General features: G+C 42.8%; 1 protein-coding gene across 5 annotated transcripts in view; it reads left to right on the forward strand.

Annotated features, from left to right (window-relative positions):
• APLP2 (amyloid beta precursor like protein 2) overlaps positions 1-18,979 on the forward strand; it is a 47,829-nt gene extending 28,850 nt beyond the window's left edge. Inside the window, exons 5-18 of one of the 5 annotated variants that reach the window (XM_082778135.1) lie at positions 1,127-1,302; positions 1,851-2,065; positions 3,734-3,901; positions 5,963-6,078; positions 6,311-6,385; positions 7,567-7,725; positions 8,109-8,237; positions 10,710-10,809; positions 11,362-11,532; positions 12,130-12,165; positions 15,035-15,117; positions 15,948-16,022; positions 16,473-16,628; positions 17,421-18,979. In XM_082778135.1, coding sequence (XP_082634261.1) covers positions 1,127-1,302; positions 1,851-2,065; positions 3,734-3,901; positions 5,963-6,078; positions 6,311-6,385; positions 7,567-7,725; positions 8,109-8,237; positions 10,710-10,809; positions 11,362-11,532; positions 12,130-12,165; positions 15,035-15,117; positions 15,948-16,022; positions 16,473-16,628; positions 17,421-17,522 — 1,761 coding nt within the window. In that variant the 3' untranslated portion in view covers positions 17,523-18,979. The remainder of the gene's footprint in view (positions 1-1,126; positions 1,303-1,850; positions 2,066-3,733; positions 3,902-5,962; positions 6,079-6,310; positions 6,386-7,566; positions 7,726-8,108; positions 8,238-10,709; positions 10,810-11,361; positions 11,533-12,129; positions 12,166-15,034; positions 15,118-15,947; positions 16,023-16,472; positions 16,629-17,420) is intronic. The other 4 variants (XM_082778136.1, XM_082778137.1, XM_082778138.1 and 1 more) reach the window with 4 other exon arrangements.
• The last annotated feature ends 728 nt before the right edge of the window (positions 18,980-19,707 follow it).

Genomic DNA, 19,707 nt, shown 5'->3' on the forward strand with positions numbered 1-19,707 from the left:
GGGGATTTGGTTTAGAGTGCAATGTGAGTTATGTTGTGATGATTAGTGGAGGTTTTACATAAGAGATGGATTATCTTCTCAGAATAAATCTAGCCCTTGGGTGTTTTTTGATGTTTTTGTTTGTTTGTTTTATCTGACTAGTGAAAATGTTGCAAATTCTCTGCACACCTATTTCAGCTGGGAGTAAGAAAAACAAGATTGTGACTAAATGCACGTGTTTTCTGTTTTGTAGAAAGAGCAACACAATGTTTAATTGTGACAGTGCTAGTAAATAGGCGTTACAGATGCAACGATTACACTTGTATTTCTGTAACTTCCTGGGAGCAAAAGCCTGTCATAATAAAGCTGTGTTAGGGGAATCGCTTTTTAATTGAGGACGAACTTGCTTACGTTCAGAAAATTTTAAAATCATTTGCTTTCAACATAATTGGAGAACTTTTCCAGAAATATTTGGCTCATTTTATATCCGTGCTGTAACAAGACAAAACACAAAAGAGTTCTGATGTGCATAACAAAGCCTTTCTTACTCCATTCCTTTCTGGGGGGCACCACAAAACAATATGTTTCCGTAGTTCAAGAGAAGTATATAGACATAATGTTTAATCACAGTTTGCATTGGGCTTTTTCTTGAATTATCCAATTGATTTTCATCTACAGCGTGTTAAAATAATCCTGACACAAAGTGCATTTGAGCAATTACTCATTTACTGCAATGTAAAGTTTAATAGATAAAGTTTAATGAAATGGCCAGCCCAGAAAAGCAAACAGCAGTTCTCTTCTTTCCAAGTGCTCTCTCCCTCGAGTTGGCACAAAACGCCTCGTTATATTTCCAGAACTCAGGCTGACAAGCCAGCAGTTGGTAGGGACGGGCTGTTAGGGTTGGTGCGTGAACACCAGGAAGCACTGCAAGGCTCTGACCCTGACTTTTCTGGGGATTTTTTTTTATGCTTCAAGTCTCAAATCCATTTGTCTTTAGTATTCAGACTTAGGTCTTGTGTTGCTATCGCGTTTTTTCTGTGAAATGTAGACTATTGGTAGCATCCTTGGGACCTCTTGTAGGCAAATGTTGGCTATATCCAACGTAAGAGCCTAATGCTGAAGTGATGCATGTGGGCTCCTCTTTCAGGCGTGCCTGACAGAAGGGATGATCCTGCACAGTTACGGCATGCTGCTGCCCTGTGGAGTAGACCAGTTCCACGGAACAGAATATGTATGCTGTCCTCAGACAAAAGTTGTGGATGAGGCTCTGTCCAAAGAGGAGGAGGATGAAGATGAGGATGAAGACTATGACGTTTATAAAAGGTGAGGTTCTGATTGCTGGCGTGGATGTTAGCAGCTCTACGGGAAGTTGCTGTCACCAATTTCATGCAGTGACTCCATGGTGGTGAGGACTGAGAGAATTTCTGTGCTCTTGAATTTCCCAGAGGAGCATCCTGAACACAAAAAAACCTTGTAGAAGGTTGACTTTGTAATGCTCCTTTTACTGGAGCTAAACAGCCCCCTCCTTCCATCCTTAGCCAGTCAAAAGGACTGATTGCTACAATAGGTTTGTAATCCCAAGCATTTTAGGCTTTCACTTACTGAAAAGGAACTGTTAAAAAACATATTAGGAACCCCCACTAAGCCAGAGGCACAGAGTAGCTCTCTAGCCTGTAAGAGCAGGCATGTCTGTAACAGGAGAAGTCCCATTGCTGCAGCTGATGGGCTGATCAACAATTGGTACATTTATTTTCCCATCTCTTGTGTTTCTAAAGCAGATGAAAAGAGAATCATTATTCTGTTACATCAAAGCTTGGCTACAAAGTGGTTAGCATTAGCTTAACTCCCCTAACTTAACTGTATCCCTTCAGTGAGTTCCCTACAGAGGCAGGTGTAGAAGATTTCACAGGAACAGCTGTGGAGGAAGATGAAGATGAAGAAGATGAAGGGGAGGAAGAAGAGGACGTGGTGGAGGATCGTGATTACTATTATGATAGCTACAAAGTAGATGACTACACTGAAGAGACCACTACAGAGCCTAGTGACAAGGCTGTTTCTGAAAAAGAAGTTAGCAGCGATATGAAATGTAAGTCACATTCTAGCCTACAGGCCGCTCGGTTCCTTGTATTCTTGTTTGCTGTCAGTTGGCGATAGGTTTCTGATGAAGTCAATAAATGCCACTTGGAAGTTTTATTTGCCAGATAAGTTAGCAAACAGAGGAAAGCTGATGATGCTTATGTTTCAAGTGTTGAAATTAACTCTCTAGAGCATGGGCCATATGTTTCTAGATAAACAGCAGTTCTGCTGGCAGAAAGCCCAGTGTTTGGCACATAGAACAGGCACCTCCATGAAGGTGCAGTGTTGAGTCAGAAAATAATATCTGCATCTGCTAATTTTGGAAAATCTTAAGGAGGCATTTGGGGTACAGTACGAATCCCTAATTTTGGTTGATTGCCTTGAATTTGGTGTTTTATACCCAGATTACAAAAAGGAAGCTTAAAGTGTGGGGAAATACTTTGCAGAAATGGCGTTAAAGGTGCCCTCTGGCCATTTGAGGTTGAGGAATATACTTGGTGCTCCCCTTCTAGTTTCCATGTTAAACAATAATAGCCTTTGCATAAACCCTTCTCCTTCTTGAAAGAAAGAAAATTAGCACAATTGCCTCACTTTTATTATATAAGCATTTCCAGTAGCTTTTGTTAAGCAGTATGTGCCATTGCAGAGGGCATCTGCTGATTGTGTGGTGCTTCAGTGTTACACTGCCCTATCCTTTGCGTGTAGAAGTATCTGCAGAGGAAGGAGGATGGGGAGAGGGAATGAAATTCAATTAGCTACAGATCAGTGAATTGTTGCCAGCAGTTCTTGCATCTTGCTGGTAAATTGCCAGCATGCTGCAGATAATTTCACTTGCTGAAACACGGCTTAGATCATATATGTACAGGACTGTTACAAATCTGCAGATGTCGAAACAGACTTGGAACCATTTGAATGGGGTGTCTATTTCAGGGGTACGCAGTCTGTTTTCTCAAAGTGCTGTGAACATTTGCTAACTTACACAGTGTATCTGTTCTCTTGCCTCAAAATAACCCAGCGGCTCATATTGCCTGCTTATTGTAAAGCAGCCCACATGCCATGTCTACCTGGAGTTTCAGTATTTACTGTGTAGATGTTTCAAAACTTGAAAACCTAACAGCTCTGATTGTCATGGCGATCATGTTCCTTGTGCTTAGCCTGCCTTCTCACTTGCTTTTATACCTCACCTGTAAGATGTGAAGCATCTATCCAGGCAGAGTGCAGTGGAACAGGACATCACTGAATGCTTTAAGCAGCCCTAATGGGTTTTCTTTCCATCATGTTGGTTTTATACAGTGGAGGCTCTACCATTGGGACACTCAAGACATAACTTCAGCATCAGCAAAAGAGATCCTTGCTGTTTCTGCCACTAGCTAATGTGGAATCACTCTTGCAGATGAAAGCTCCATGTTGAGACAACGGCTGCTGCACGTTTGCCTCAAAGCAGGACGTGCAGGCCCTTCCCTGAGTAGTGCTGGCAACCTTTGTGATGGACACTAGTAAAACTTTACAAATCCCCCCAAAACGGACACAAGCCCTTTGAAGGGCTGATGAAGTAGCGATGCTGAGGCTGGCACAGGTGCCCAGAGGAAGGTGTGAACTAGAGCCACCACTGCTTTGTAAGTCGCTTGGCGAGGCCTGTGCTCCTCACTAGCTCATGTTCTAACCCGTCTCCACACAGCTGTCTGCTCCCAGGAGGCGATGACAGGGCCCTGCCGGGCTGTGATGCCTCGTTGGTACTTCGACCCTAACAAGAGAAAGTGCATTCGCTTTATATATGGAGGCTGCGGAGGCAACAGGAACAATTTTGAGTCAGAGGAGTATTGTATGGCTGTGTGTAAAAAGATGAGTAAGTCCTGCCTCCCACTGGCCCTTTTGCAGCTAGCCACTGTCTGTCTGGCGTTTGGTGTCTCCTCCTCCTTGCCTGGGTCAAGAGAGGATACGTGTATAGCCCATCCTTTTGGTTCTGGTGTCTGTCCTTTTGCAGCAGTCTCCTCTTGTCTCTGCTTCTCGAGGTCTTTAGGTTTGACTTTCCTGGGGAAGGTGGCTCTGGATGTATTCTTTCTGTGCTCACGGTTGGTTTGCAGCTCTTACCAAGGGCTTAGTTATCTTCTGGATTTATCGCAGGGACCGGGGGCTGTCTCTACCCTCTTGTTATGAAAACATGTAGCTTGCCTCTTTGTGTAACTGGCTTTTTTTTTTTTTTCCCCAAGTATGTGGAAGAAAGCACTTGCTTTCCCCAGTTATATTACCGTGCATGTGTTTGACTAGTCAGTCCTGAAAAGCAAGCTGCTACTCACCATTCTCCTGGTAGTAGGCGTTCTCTTGCTATTATATTTTAGGCAAACATCAGTGAAGTAGTACAGAATTCAGATTCCCACTTTCAGCTCAGTTTGAAATATGAATCGTGACTCAATCCCTGCATTTTTGAGAGCTTGAGGTTTTTGGCACCAATTTCAACTGGCTTTTATGTCAGATGATAAAACTACCAAAAACATTTTAACCTCCTTATTAATCTTATTGTTGAACTCCAGCACTTCCACTTCAGCTACCATTAAAGCCTTTTGAAAGGCTTTTTGTGTTATCTGGGGCTTGGCAGTCTGACTATACAGCCATAATCCTGTTTACAAAATGGGCTTCATGCAAGTGCTTTAGATTGGGCTGATCTAACTGAAGTGATGAAATAAAAGATGCGGATGTCAGGAGCTTTTTGTACAAAAGTTTGTCCTGTTACAGAGGGATTTGGGGCTGGAAAGAGTTCTCTGTGTCAAAGCCTGGTTCAGAACTGCCATGAGTAGGCCCAGAGTACAGTGCTGGTCTGTCATTGTCCTTGCGCACAACAATAATGCCTATGTTGTATGTCGCCAGTATTTCATGCGGTAATTCTTTCCCCTTTTCCACTCCTCCTTCCCTAGTTAGGACAGAGGATTGTGGATTCCAGAGCTAAACTCTTAGCCTTCATTCATGCTAAAGCATAAAGATTTTTTTTTCTCTGAAGCATTCTGCCTTTCAGTGATGTCACAGATTTTATCTATCCAAATTAATAAAATGTTTGAAGGGTTGCCTTAATTTTCCCTTTCTGCCCTCTGTTAAAGGGCAGTAACAGAGTGCATCCTGTTTGCCACAGATCCTTTGAGAAAGAGCTCCGTGATGTGTAGTGTCTAAAATCGTAGCACAGAACCTTGGTTCAGCTTTTCTCGAACTGCAGCGTGTGGAGCAAGCACAGACCTCCTGTTGTGGATTTCGCAGGCGCTTGTAACTGTCAGTTCTAAAATTTTATTTCTCCCCTTGTTGGATTTGAATGTCTTAAAGATACAAGCCGTCCAGATTATTGGACAAGTCAATTTGTCTCACTGAGCCTCCTCCTGTTGCTGTCTTGTCTAATATCATTGCTTGTTATTCTGTATGGTGCATCTGGTAGAGAAGGTAGGTTTGAAGTGTAAAATATTGGGTAGTGTTTTGTGCAGATTTATTGTCAAGCTCCCTAATCACATTAATGATGTCTGGAGCCAGCTTGTCAGTGAACAGCTAATGCACAAAATGTCATTTAAACTATCCAAAGCCAATGTGAAAGGGAAGAGGAAAAAAAATAAAAGTTCTTTATTCTGCAGTCCGAGTCATTCTGCTGCTGGAGCTGAATAATGCTCGTCTCAGAACTAATGAGAAGACTGAACAGGTGCTGGTTGCCGCAGTGCATTACTGTGTTTGGGATGATGTAACTAACTGGTGTTGTGCAGTAAATTGGCAGCTTAGAGATACAAAAATGGACTCTTGGTAGGTGGTGGTTCAGTAAGCTCAGCCTGCCAGATTGTTAATGCTGCAGGCATGGAGATTCCTCTCCCTACCTGTCTCTTACAATCCAGGACCACAGATTTCTGAGCCCCCACTTACCCGTACCCTCTCTTTGCAGTGCCAACTGACGATGTGGATGTGTACTTTGAAACCCCCGCTGATGACAACGAACATGCTCGCTTCCAGAAGGCAAAGGAGCAGCTGGAGGTCAGACACCACAACCGCATGGACAGGGTGAGTATCCAGCTTTAGCCTTTTTTTTTTTTTTTTTTTTTTTTACTGCCCTGCATAGTTGCTGTCCATGTTCTTATGGACAAATTGGTGGCAAAATGTCTTTTCTTTCCAGTCACCAGCTTCTGTGAGTTTCTTACAACATAACCACGCTGTGGCAGTTAGATTTTCACTTCTCCAAAAATTGGACATAAATTTGTGTTGTGGTGATATGTTCTGTCCTTTTCTTGTCCAGGTGAAGAAGGAATGGGAGGAAGCAGAACACCAAGCCGTAAATCTCCCCAAGGCAGAAAGACAGACTCTCATTCAGGTAGGAGTTGAAGGACCTAAAGAAAAAAGCTACTGGTTCTTGGCCTTCATCTTGTCAATAAACTAAATGAGAGATGCTCGTATTCTAAGCTAAAAGATGACTGAAATGGAAGAATATCTTTCCTCTTCTGTCAGCAGTTGCCTTTTAGAGGAGATTTGATTGAATTGCATGTTTTGTTCTTAAAGCTGGAGATGATCTGATACTGTGCCAGGTCCTTTCCCAAGCCAAGTAGTAGGAAGCTATCTCATCTCCTGAGCCTAGCAACAGCAGAGCCAAACTGTAACCTTAGACCTTTGGCCTGCATTGCACTAACCAGTGGCCTCCCAGCCCAGTTCAGATTGGCCCTGACTCTCTGGACACACATTTCCTGTTTGGGCAGACTTAGTGAAAACCACTTAGACAGCAGATAAAGCTGGTTTGCTGCCAAAATGCCAATCTTCTGTCTTATGATTAGAGTTCAGTTAGGCTATGAAGTTAATCAGGGATATGCTTTGTATGGGATTGTTAGAGGCCGTGACAAAGAGGTGAAGTTCCCTCAAACCAGTATACAGCTAAGTGACTGACTCCAGTTCATAAGCTCACTTTGGATTTTATCCTGGAACACAGTTTTCTCTCTACATTATTTAGCATTAGCTACCTTTTGAAATCTGTACAAGTCAAAAAGAGTTTTCCATTGTCTGATGAAATACAGCAGCACTTAATGGACTCTTGTAGTTTGTTTGGAGATGCTTGTTATGACCTTTCTAATAGCATATATAGAGATTTGATCTGAAGGCATGCTGATGAAAAGACCCATATGCGATACCTTTGAGTTCTGTGAATTCAGATTAATGTCTGTAGGGTGAAGGGATCTATCTTGTTCATGTTTTATGAAGTTGAGGGAAAGAGTTAATACTGTGGCATTCATTCAGCACAGTTTGGGTTTCCTACCTCAAAAATGGTCTTTATCTGCAAGGCCATATGCCTTCTTCAGATATTTGAAATGGATTGTGAAGGAAGTTTGGAAGGTAAATTGTCATTATTTAATTTGCAAATGTGAAATCTGCATCAGCATCTGTCAGTTCCCCTCTCTAAACGTCTCAGATGTGCAATGTGACAGACTCCATTTATTCTAAGGAGGTCCATGAGTGAGAGATACTGATGCATACAGTGTTTCATTCAGACTCTGTTCCCTGTTCCAGCACTTCCAGGCAATGGTTAAATCTCTGGAGAAAGAGGCAGCAAGTGAGAAGCAGCAGCTTGTGGAGACTCACCTGGCTCGTGTGGAAGCCATGCTGAATGATCGACGTCGGATTGCTCTGGAGAACTACCTGGCTGCCCTGCAGGCTGACCCACCACGGGTGAGTTCCTTTGCATGGGTATTTTACAGTGGGGTAGTGCTGGGAATGGCTTGGTGAGAAAACTGACTGTGGCCTGCTGGGGAAGAAGCTGGGAATAGGTTCCCAGTAGAGCTTTTTCCCATCATGGCTGTTCCTGCTGAACAAGCGGTGGGTCTCCTAATTGACTCACTCTACTTTCTGTCTGTTTAAAATCCCTCCACTTTGTTTAGTGCTCACAGGGCACAGTGTTCTGAGTCAAACAGGCTTAGGGTAAAGGGAAATTACGTAAGAGGTTCGCACAAATCTGTCCAGTAGCAAAGCAGGCTTATGTCTCAAGTGCTGTATTTCAGTTGTGATTTTTATTTGAATCAAATGGATTTGAACTCCTTCCCTAAATCCTACAGCCCCACCGCATCCTGCAAGCTCTGAAGCGCTATGTTCGTGCTGAGAACAAGGACCGGCTGCACACCATCCGCCATTACCAGCACGTCCTGGCAGTTGACCCAGAAAAGGCTGCACAGATGAAATCTCAGGTATGAGAATGTTTCTATCAAGAGAGGCATTGTTATCCAGCAGTGGCTCTCAGAGACTCTAGAAGGCATGTGTCAAGTCCTTACACTAATTTGCTGGGTACTATAGCAACTTGACATACTTGTGTAGAGATCTCCCATTCTGTCTGCATATTGCCTGTCACCAGATACTCTGTACCATTTTCCTTGGTACATGACTCGGTGTTAAAAATCTGAGGATTGAGATACTGCCTTGGAACATCTGGTTTTAGCTGTGGATTATTGCTGCTCACCGTAGCAAGTCCAGGGATTAGAACTAGTTTGGTGTCACTTTTGTGTTTCCTTCTGTCGAGCATCCATGAAATTATTTGCTGGGGACTTGGTCATCTTTGAACACACTTTAATTTCTTTCAGGACCTTCTGTCTAAATGATCTTTTCAAGACCTTCTGTCTTTCATTTCTTTCAAGGCCTTCTGTCTAAATTTCATTAGCTCTGTTCTTCATAACTGTGTTTTGGGTATGTGGGAATTCCCTTGTGCCTCTGCAGAGTTCTTGCCTTGTTTCCATGCATAACCCTTGCCAAGCAGTTTATCATCATTCCTAGCTTTATTCAAAGGTCTGTTTTGATGAGTTTATTTTGTCTTGTTGCATTACATTTTACTCCTGAATACCCAATAAGTCACTTTCCTTTTTCTGGATAGCGTATGTGAATATGCTGCTTCAAATGGGTGTCAAACCTGGCCAGTGTAATTGTAAGAATAGATGCAGATACAAAGCTTCTGGGTTATCTCCTGATACCTGTTTTTAAAACGCTGCTCTTAAAATGGTGAAAGATGTACTGAAATTTCCAGCTAAGATACAAATTAAGAATGGCGTGTTAACGTGAAAAGATTGTTCAGAAGGGCATGTCCTTTCACAAGTTCAGAGAGAAGTAGAGAGAACTGACTGCTCGGTTGTTATAGCTTTAGATATGTAATCTGCATTTTACCAGCCCCAGTTTGTGGCTGGTCCACTGCTTTGAAATGTCTTTTAATTCTTTAGCGTATGAAAGATCTGCAAGAGCCAAAACGAATGGAGAGCTGCAAGGAGACAATGCAATTGAGCACACCCAGTGCTGCCAAATGGAAAGAAAAAATGCTTTATTACTACTCAGCTGTCTAAGCAATAGATAGAAATACTGTGGTTTAAGAGTAAGACTGGGACTAGAGTCTGTTCATGTCATCTCTGGTGAGGCGTACAGTAACATTGCGTTTACTGTCCAGAAGTAAACTTCACACCTGGAGATGCCTGATCACATGGGTTTCATGCTGATTCCAGGTGCTAGGTGATAGTGGTGTACCTTTCACTTTTGTCTCTGGTTTTCTGCCACTGATTCTTGCTTTCTGGTTGAGCTGCATGCCCTCAGATACAATGGTGTAACTGCGATATTTACAAACTGATGTTTGGCTCATGATACAGAATATACAATAGCATTTTCACAGACAGTTTAGCATATCAGATGCAGTCCACCCTGACCCTTTGTTCTAATGCTGCCAAAGCCCAAGGGGGGAGTGTGTGAACTGTATTCTTAAGCCAAAACCTAAACAGTCCTTAATTCATTCTGAAGGCTGCAGTGTCAACAAATCGACATGCGAGGGATGTGGGTGGTACAGTTCAATTTCCATTCGCTTTACTTTTCAGATGCACTTTAAGCTCCTCAATCGATTGTTTTGATTGACAAGCTGCCACATGTAAAATTAAATTGCTTTCATCCTTGCTCTTAAAGGTCAGGTACACGTCAGACTATAAAACAGGTCCATTCAACTCCTTAGCTTTCTCTAATATTTGACTGTTAATGTGTTTCTTGGTCTGCATGATCCCTGATTATGCAGCACCCTCTGCAGGTCAGGTTTGACTTCACCAATGAATTTAATATGCTAGGAAAAAGTGATTTGAGGTTGCATAAGGTTTGGATTTATGTCTCAAACGAAGGGAGAAAGCTGTTGCAAGTGGGGGCTGTAATGGGTGTCAGACATACGCAATGCCACTGTGCAGAACAAAGGCACCTTTGTTCTGAAAACAGAGGTGATAAATAATATTGTCTGGTCCCTTTGCAGGTTTGTTTTTTTTTTTTTAGTAAGCAGGAATGGTAATCCATTTTAATAAAGCACTTAATGTGTAGTCACTGTATGCAATGGATTATGAAAATACCAGGTTCAGTGCTTCTAACAGAGGGCTGGTTACAGCAAGAGTCAGCTGAATCCTCTTTCTCTTCCCCAGCCTTTCCCAAAATACTAAAAGAGCCATGTACAAATAGCCAGTTCCAGTGAAGTATGAAGTGTTGGAAGGCATCAGTCAGAGTATTGAACTAGATGGGCCAACAGAATGGTCTCATTCTGTTGTCTGTCATGGCAAACCCACCAGTAGTAGATTTGTTATTAAATAAGTGGAGTATCAGTACCAGTCAAGTGACTGGCAGCTTTTGCCCACTCCCAACACATTCTTGTACATTTGCAGGTGATGACACATCTCCATGTGATTGAGGAGCGGATGAATCAAAGCTTGTCTCTGCTCTACAAGGTGCCATATGTGGCTGAAGAAATCCAGGATGAGATTGGTAAGTGTCTCTGTGTGCCAGCGCCCGTGCCACAGTGTTAGACTAGGATCTCGTATTTCAAGTGAAGTAGATTGCAAAAAGATTGCTAGCACCCTTGAAGATACCCTTAGCAATAAGCACTTGGGTCTAGGTGTAGGTACTTCAGGGCAGATATTCCCTCGGTTTTACAATGCAGTGAGAATAGCTTGTGCTAAGAACTTCACTGTCAGCATAAGAAAAGTCAGCAACAGTTGGAATAGCAAAGCTCTCCTTCAAAGGCAGATGAAAAAAGATCCATAAAAAGACAATGCGTTCCTGTTTTATAGGATTTTAATCCCTTCTTGCCAAAACCTCTAGCCACATCAAACCTCTGGGCCCTTATTAACATGTTTTTCCAGCCAGCGCCTTTACTGAGGATTCCAGCTGAGACTTGAAAGCATAAAAGATAAGATATCCTGGCAACCCAGAACAGTATTGCAGCCCTGCATCAGCTAGGTTCAAACCATCTGTGCCCCTTCCTGTTCTTGCCAGGCTTCATGCAGTCCGTGTAAGATTTCCTCTGATTCTTTCTAGATGAGCTGCTTCAGGAGCAACGTGCAGACATGGATCAGTTCACATCCTCCATTTCTGAATCTCAGGTGGATGTCAGAGTGAGCTCTGAGGAAAGCGAAGAAATTCCCCTGGAGGGCAAACCTTTCCGTCCATTCCAGGTGAAAACCTTCCCAGCCTTGCCTGAAAATGAAGGTATGTAGAACTGGATACTTGGGTTCACTTGTTTTTACAAAATGTAGGCACTTTTTCTTAACTGGTAGCTCAGCTCAGTGGCACAGGATGCTCCATCCCTTTGTGTCAGTTAAGAGCAAAGCAGTAGCCCCAGCAGTACTCCTCAGACTCCGTCCATTTGGCAGAGGCAGTGCTGCTTGTACTTTGCACTGAGCTGCTCTCTTGATTTCCTGATTCTGTTCGTTGCAAGGCTGCTTGGTATCTTCCATTTTGCAGGGAGTGTTAAATTTTTGCTTTGTGGCTTGATTCTGAAATTCATTGTCAATCCTTAACCAAAATGTTCTCATGTAAACCTTTGTGCCGTGACCTGCTGAAGCGCCACAGGATTTTTTTTTTCTTTCAATATGTATCTATATTTTTTTTATCAGCGGGTGTTGACATCTGGCGTGTGCGTGTGTATTTATTTTAAAAATGCTTGAACAGAGTCCTGAGCTTAAAGAAAGCTGTGGACTAAAAGCTTTCCCAGGGACTGAGTCAGAAATCATGCGCAAGCCTTTTTTCCTTTCTCTCTTAATCTCCTTTCTCTGCTATTTTTGTTTTTGTTTTCCCTCCTGCTAGATCCTCAGCCGGATTTGTACCATCCAATGAAAAAAGGTTGGTTCTAAGCTGCTCCCTCACAGTGCTTTCTATCACCCTCCTACCTTCTCTGTGTGCTTGGTAGCTTCATTTTAGTTCCATACTCACCTTTATTTTCATTTCCCTGCCCTCATTTAGATCAGTAACTTTCTATTTTGTTTGTTTAGGCCTAGTGATAACGAAATAAGCTAGTTTGAATATCGAGTTGGTTCTGTGTTTTCCTCTCTGATGGGCTAACAAGGTGCCTTAGAATGCATAATTAGTTTCTTTGTTCTCAAGAAAACGTGGGCTTAGCAGTCTGTCTGAAGCCATGCCATATTTTATATCTCTTTTATTTGTACTCGTGGTCAACAATTCTCAAAATAAACCTTGCATTGCTGGTGGTAAATAGTCCAGAGGCTATTCTGCACACTGTGGAATCTGTACTTGCCACCTAACAACAGCACTAAACTAGGAATGAGAGTGCCCCCCCAGACATGGGGTGTCTCCCAGATACTTGTCCTCATAGGTATTATGGAGTACAGCTGCTCTGGGACAGGTAAAGTAGGCAATTCCTTTGTGTTTGTCTTCTCAGCATCCCCTTTTCAGAAGTAGCATCTCTCCATACAAGCCAAGTCCTGTGTGATTATACGTTTCTCCTTTAGCTCATTATTGATTCTGCAGTAACAGAGTGCCTGGCTAAAAAGGGTCCGACTGGGCCTTAAAATGGACATAGAAATATTGGTGGTAAATGCTTTGTCAGAGATACAGCCTCAGGTAAAGATCAGGCCCAGCTGATCTGCTAACAGATTTGGTTCCCAGAGCAGAAATGGGAGGCTAATTGTCAGAATACTTTCGCGGAACAGTGGCACGTGAGGTGAGCATGGGGAGTAACCCAGTCATTTTCTTTCATCTGTCTTTGGTTCCAACTATGTCGTACAGAATTTCAAAGCAGAGTAAAGGGTTTTGCTAATAACCATTTAATATGAGCACAAATAACTTTGTAATGTGGTGAAGGCCAGGCAGCTGAACTGTTTTCATTACCAGTAGTAGTTCTTTACAAAGGTCACCTTCATCCCTCTTGTGGAGCAATTCACAGCGAAGTCAGTGCACTGACTGCTCTGGAAAGAATTGTGACAGCCTTTACTTTGATTCTTGGTTGATGACTGCTGTGTTGACTTAAAGATTATAAGCATAAGCTGGTCCTCTCCCCATTTGGGTAAATAAAAGAGTTTCTGATGACTTGGGGACTAAGATTATATCCTGTGTTTCCTTCTTCGTCTTTTCATTGAATTTCACAAAGGGCTGCTAGGGAGTTCTGTTTTGAGTGTGTGTGTGGAGTTTGTTTTTTCTTTTTTTTTTTTTTTTCCCTAGGAAGTATATAATCTAAACTGTGCCTTAGAGCTACATAGAACTAGGTCTGTTATTTGGTACAGCGCACTGTGACAAATAGCAAAGCTCAGTGCAGCAACTGAACTCCCAGCCCTGGAGACTGTTACGTTGGCTCCTGAGAATTGAATAAAGCAGCCATAGGCCAAAAGCCGGCACAGTAGTTCTTTTAAAAACTATTTCTGGTCTGTCCAGAAAATCCAAATCATTGACTTTCATAACAACATGACCTGCTTCAACAGCCGTGGGAAGTCAGATGGGCAGTCTTGGCTGTGCTTGGAATCTGATTACTGTCTCCAAAGAACTATAGAGGAAAAAGGGATGCAGTAAAACCCTAGATGCTTCTTTTGGGAGGAGTTGGAGTGAAACATTAGTTTCCTTGATATTTTTCCGCAGTAAGAAGCTTGTCACAGTAAAAACTTGCCATGGAGCCAAATATCCTTTCCTTTGCATCTCATTAAAGAACATGTGCCAATTTCAGCATGGGTTGACATAATGTCTTAGGCAACCTGCAAGCTCAGCAGTTTGTGGAGAGGTGTATGCAGTCATTGTTAAGTGCTGTAGTGGTATTTCCCCTGCCTCATGCTCCTCATTGGAAGGACCCCGTTGTGCAGGGCTGACATTTCACTGTCCTCCTGCTTTTGCTTTAGGGAGGCATAGATGTTGTGAAGGACATTACATTGTCCATACTGATAATGGAAAACTTGCAGTCTCCTAACTTGTTATGTTAGGTCAGAGTGTCTTGCATCAGATTGTTATTGATCTGATCTTTCTATAAATGCCTGAGATCAAAACAGTTTATGCAGAGCAGCTGCCTTCTGTTAATTGATATTCTTCTCTTCAGCCTGTAGTAGTTTTAGCCTAGAAGTGGGTGAGTGATGTTCTGGTACAAAGGCTAGTGAAGTACTTTGCTCCTCCTTTGCCTTGGGATTTATTGTTTCTGGACTTGTGCCAGCTATGGGACAGAAACTCATTACAGAGCTGTGCTGGTTGACCTTGAAATTCTCATTCCCGAGGCGCTTGCTGATGTACTTGATTTCAGAAGAATGGGTGATGCTGACCATGCGGTTGAAAGTCTTCCCTGTGTGCTGGTTGTCAGCAGAGGGGAGATGTGCCTTTCCGTTGTGGGGTCATGCTGAGGTGGTGGTAACCCTGGCTGACACTTGCAGAAAGGAATTGCACGCTCACAATTTGTGTTACATGTTGCCTTGGACATTCTAACAGCAGTACTTAACCGTATGGTATTTCTGGATTTACACTTCAGCCTGTTTTGGTGAGTCCTGTCTGCTTCTCTCATTGCCACCTCATTGCCCTTCATTAACAGAACCTCCCCAATCACTTGTCACTGTAGCATAGCTTATGAGCTCCCCTTCTGACACAACAGCATGAAGACAGCTTAATAATCAGCGGTCCATGCAGTTAAACGCACTAGCCATGGCAGCTCTACAAAGAGTAGGTAATCCTTCCTAAATGTCACTAAGGGCTGACTAATGGTCCTTGCCTTGCTCTTTTGGTGCAGGTTCTGGCATGACAGAGTTGGATGGGCTGATTGGCGCTGAAGAAAAAGTGATTAACAGCAAGAACAAAGTGGATGAAAATGTGGTGAGCCCTCCACCTTTATTTTGTAAAGCAAAGCCTGCCATGGACACTAATTAATAGCAGTGGCTTATTTCCATGTCTCCTTCCTGCTAGCAGAATGTCAGTGTGTTCATTATCCATATGGTGTGGGGGAGTCAGTTTTCTGACTATTGTAGGCTCTTAATACTGATTAGCATCAGAAGGGTGGGAGGGTGAGGGAAGGAGAGAGATCTGGATCTTTGGCAGTCTGAGCTGGAGAAATGTCTGATTTAGTAATTGCTTTCCCAAGCAGAGACCCTTTGATACACCTTTATTTTAGCTAGGTAGCTTTCTGTCTGAGTACACTGAATGCTGCTGCATTCCACCTGCCTTCCCACATATTTTTCCTAGCAAGGTACATCTCACCTTCTTGTAAAGGTACATGACCCAGCAGGCAATTAGCTTTATATGCAGTGTAAAAAATGCACTAGGTCATAGTGGCAGCTGTCTTGCCCCAGTTACCTGGCTTAAAAATATATATATAAAAGTGACTTCTCAGAGCCTACTTTCAGAATCATTCTATAGCCATAAGTTAGATGTTACATGACAGAAATGCTGTGTCCAAGGCAGGACCTGGGTTTTTAATTCGGGTCTTTAGTTTGAGGTAGTCTAGGCTTCCAAATGGTTGCAGTCAGTAGCTCAGTTGGCTCTAAAAGTTGGAGAAGATCCCACGCTTTGGAGAGCAGGGGAAAAATGGTAGGTGGTTCTGAGCTCTTGCTTGTATTCATTAAAGGTCTCTTGTCTGGTTTCATACTCCTTCTCCCACCTGTTTCTTACAGCTCCTTTCATAAAACGCTTTTTGTGACTGTTTTCAGGTAATTGATGAAACCCTTGATGTGAAGGAAATGATTTTCAATGCAGAGCGTGTTGGCGGGCTGGTGGACGAGCCGGTATGTATATGGCTACTGCACCTGGTGATTGGTGACTTCCTGAAACTGGATTTTGGTTCTTGCATATTGCTGAATTCCAGGGATTCAATGTGTTGACGCTGCTATGGCAAGTCATGCAGAGCATAATGCAGAATGGCATTTCTGCATGAAGATCACAGTAAATACATTAGATGCTAACTTGACTCTTTTGTTGCAAAAGCGCTTTGTGGGGTATGAAAGCAGTGTGAGTCAGTGCTTGTCCAGAAATGCCTAAACGGGGAAACAACTTTGTGTTCATTATCCTTTTGACAGAAAGGGATGAAATACTTACACTGCCAAGTATAATTGGTCGTGCCTCGATACCACAGATGGCTGAAGACCTTACTGGTGGCCTCCTTTCAGGTCTGCATTTAGCAGGGCAACTCCCACATCACTCCTCCTCTACCTGCTCCATTGTTTTCTTCCTTCCAGGATAACGACAACTCGCTTCGTGATGACTTCAGTTTCAGCAGCAGTGCCCTTATTGGGCTGTTGGTGATTGCTGTTGCCATAGCTACTGTTATAGTCATCAGCTTGGTGATGCTGAGGAAGAGGCAGTATGGGACCATCAGCCATGGAATTGTGGAGGTGAGAAACCACTCCTGCTCCATCACAGAGTATGAAAATAGTCAGCATTGAATCACATGGTGTGTGTAGGGGGCGAAGATGGCAGTAGCTGCCAAGACATCAACTGCTCTGCTCCTAGCTAGATGGGACTTAACTCTGTTGAGGCTGACATCTTCATCGCTTATTTATTAGCATGCAGGTACCACTTGTCAGTGTGCCATGCTGGGACCTGTCACTTCACAGTTGTATTTGCTTATCACAAGGAATTCAATTAGGCTTCCCTGTCTGGCTCGGGATAGGATTTAACAGTAAATGAGCTTTTCAGGCGATATCTTTAGCAGGGGAGTCAGTCAGTCAATCTATAGTAATTTGTCCTCCCAACTAATACAGCAACTATTAAGAGCGTGATAAGCTGAACACTGAGAAGCAGTTTTTTCTTAATCCTTCAACTCCCAATATGCACACTGCTAATGGCAACTTAATGGAGTCTGAAGCAAGGTGTTCTTCCCCTTTGATCAAGTGATGAGGGAAATTATAATGACCTCTCTAATGAGAGAAATGGGTCCCAAATTTGTAATGTTAACTAACATATTACAGATCTGGGGAGAACATCTCCAAAGGAAAAAATGCAGGCAGTAGGAATTAACACCTGACTAAGGGATTCTGTTAAGCACATTATTTTTGTGATTTAGCTTTTTTTCTGTTTACCACTCGGCACGGTATTTATTTAGCATTTGTCAATTAGCTCTACTTAATACGAAGTAAGGCCTGCGAGTACCTCCTCTGAGCAGTAACCATCTGGTCTTTCTAAAGGTTGACCCAATGCTTACCCCAGAAGAGCGGCATCTGAGCAAGATGCAAAACCATGGCTACGAGAATCCCACTTACAAATACCTGGAGCAGATGCAGATATAAAAGAGATGAAGATACAACAGCCCTGACCAGAAAAGGAACAGGGCGGAGGGCCAAAGTGGTCCAGTGTTTTGGATCAACTACTGACCAACAGTTGCTTCAAGAGGACTTCATCTTACATTCAGAACTCCTGGATCATTAAGACTATAATTACTACTGTAGAGTTGCAATTTCCATTCTTTTAAATGGGTGAAGAAATGATAATATAACAATATGATATATAAATCTCCTTAAATGGGAAAAATGGATCTATTGCAGATATTTGACTGAGATGTAGTTTTCTTTTTTTTAAATAATCTGAAAAATACCAGTTCCGTTGTACTGTTGTCTGATACAAGCTCTATATATATAAAATGGGAAATGTTGATTTTTATTTCTGATAGACCACCTGTATATTGAAGGTCATTTGTACCAGCCCACCTTGTAAAAAGGAGACAGTTGTGGCTCTTCAGTCCTTCTGGCTTTTATATATAAAGCAGTATTCTTTTTTCTTTTCCTTTTTTTTTTTTTTTTTTAAGTGAATTTCACTGGGAGTTGCAAAGAGATTAATTTAGGGATAGGAACTATGACAGCATAAGCAAGGAAGCAATTTGGAATGGTAACTAACAAAAATCCTTATAATGAGAAAAAAAAGAAAAAAAAAAAAAGAAAAACCCATCCTCATACGCCAGTGGTGTGCACCCTGCTGCTTAGCAGGTAGGGCTCTAGGAATCAAGACTCCCTGGAGGCAAGGAGTTAAAAGGCTTCTAGCATCTCTGTTTATAGTTATTCTAGTGGAATGTTAGAACATGGTTTGTGCATACTGGGGTCTGCACATTCCCCTTTCAGATTCAGTTCTGCTCTAGAGTTGGAAGTTCCTGGTATTGAATTTAAATCCTCCGTTCTTGAACCAGTTTCCTTCAGTACTCACCTGGCATTAACAGCCCCCTCTTGCTACTACTTTCTAATTTTCCCCAGCTCTCCTGCCTCACCAACATGGTAAGTAGTTAAAGAGACGCAATGTTTTCAGCCTTTGCATCTCTTCCAGTGATGTTGGGCCAGAGGCACGGCTTTAGGTCTTAGCCCAGAAATGACAAATCACTGCAATAATCAGCACCTTGGGAGCTGATGAACGTGGAGTTCACTTCAACTGGGGAGAGAAGAGGGATAAGTTGAGAAAGGGATACTGCCTGCTTTAAGGGAAATTGGATGCATAGGCCCTGAGAAGAACAAAAAGGGTATCGTTCCACTCACCATCATGTCTTTGTAATGCTTGTATAGTTGGTGTTAATGCTCACGGCTTTTTTAAATCTGGAGGTTCTGGTAACCTGTGGTGTATTTTTTCTATTTTTCCTGTGACTTTACTTTCTTTTCCCTTCCATGTCTCTTCCCACTATGCACAGATTTACCTGCAAACTCCTTAGTGTGGTCTGTGGGGAATGTACAAAGTTTAAACACATCAATAAACACTTTAACTTCCAGATGGTTTCTTTTCTTTATTCATAGACTTCCTTAGTTTCCCTCTCCTCCCACCGTGCCCTTGCCAAACCTGTGGGGTCCTTTCCCCACCTCTTTTCCCACCTCTCCTTCACCTCCCATCTTTGAAGGATGTGCTGATACTGAGATTGTCTATTCTGCCCTGCCCAAAGTTGTTTGTGGCACTTCCAGATCCTGATGAGCTTTGTGGAGGGAAGGAGGCATGATACTAAACCAGTGCCCAGGACTCCTGAATAGTGTTATATCCTCACGCTGCAGCTGTTAGACACCCGAGCACAGGTCAGTTAGAGCTGTGGCTGCTGTTTGTAATCTGGCTCTTTGCAGGAGACGTGAAGTGGTGATAAAATGCCAGAATCGCTCCCTGGATGAAGGCAGCCACTGGCACAGCTTCTCAGGGGAGCAGAGCCAAAGCTCCTTGCGAGAACAAGCTGTTGCTGCTCCTCAGCCATCCCCCTGCCCTTCCTAGCTGGCTGTAGGAACAGCTCCAAGCTGGAAGTAGGGGTGCTGCAGGAGATCTTTGAATTCATGGGTTAAGAGGGCATTCAAGGAGCCAGCTCTCAAATGGTGACACAACTTCATTGAACTCTTCCTGTTGTTGATGGCCAGATCTGAAATACTTTGAAGATGTAGGAGCCAATGGCAATACTTTGCTAACCGTAATTAGTACTTACTGTATCACTTTTAATATCTGTTTTAGGAAGGGAACTTGAGT

Source organism: Aythya marila (genome assembly GCF_965140915.1).
Source record: "Aythya marila genome assembly, chromosome: 23".
In the NCBI taxonomy this organism is placed as follows: domain Eukaryota; kingdom Metazoa; phylum Chordata; class Aves; order Anseriformes; family Anatidae; genus Aythya; species Aythya marila.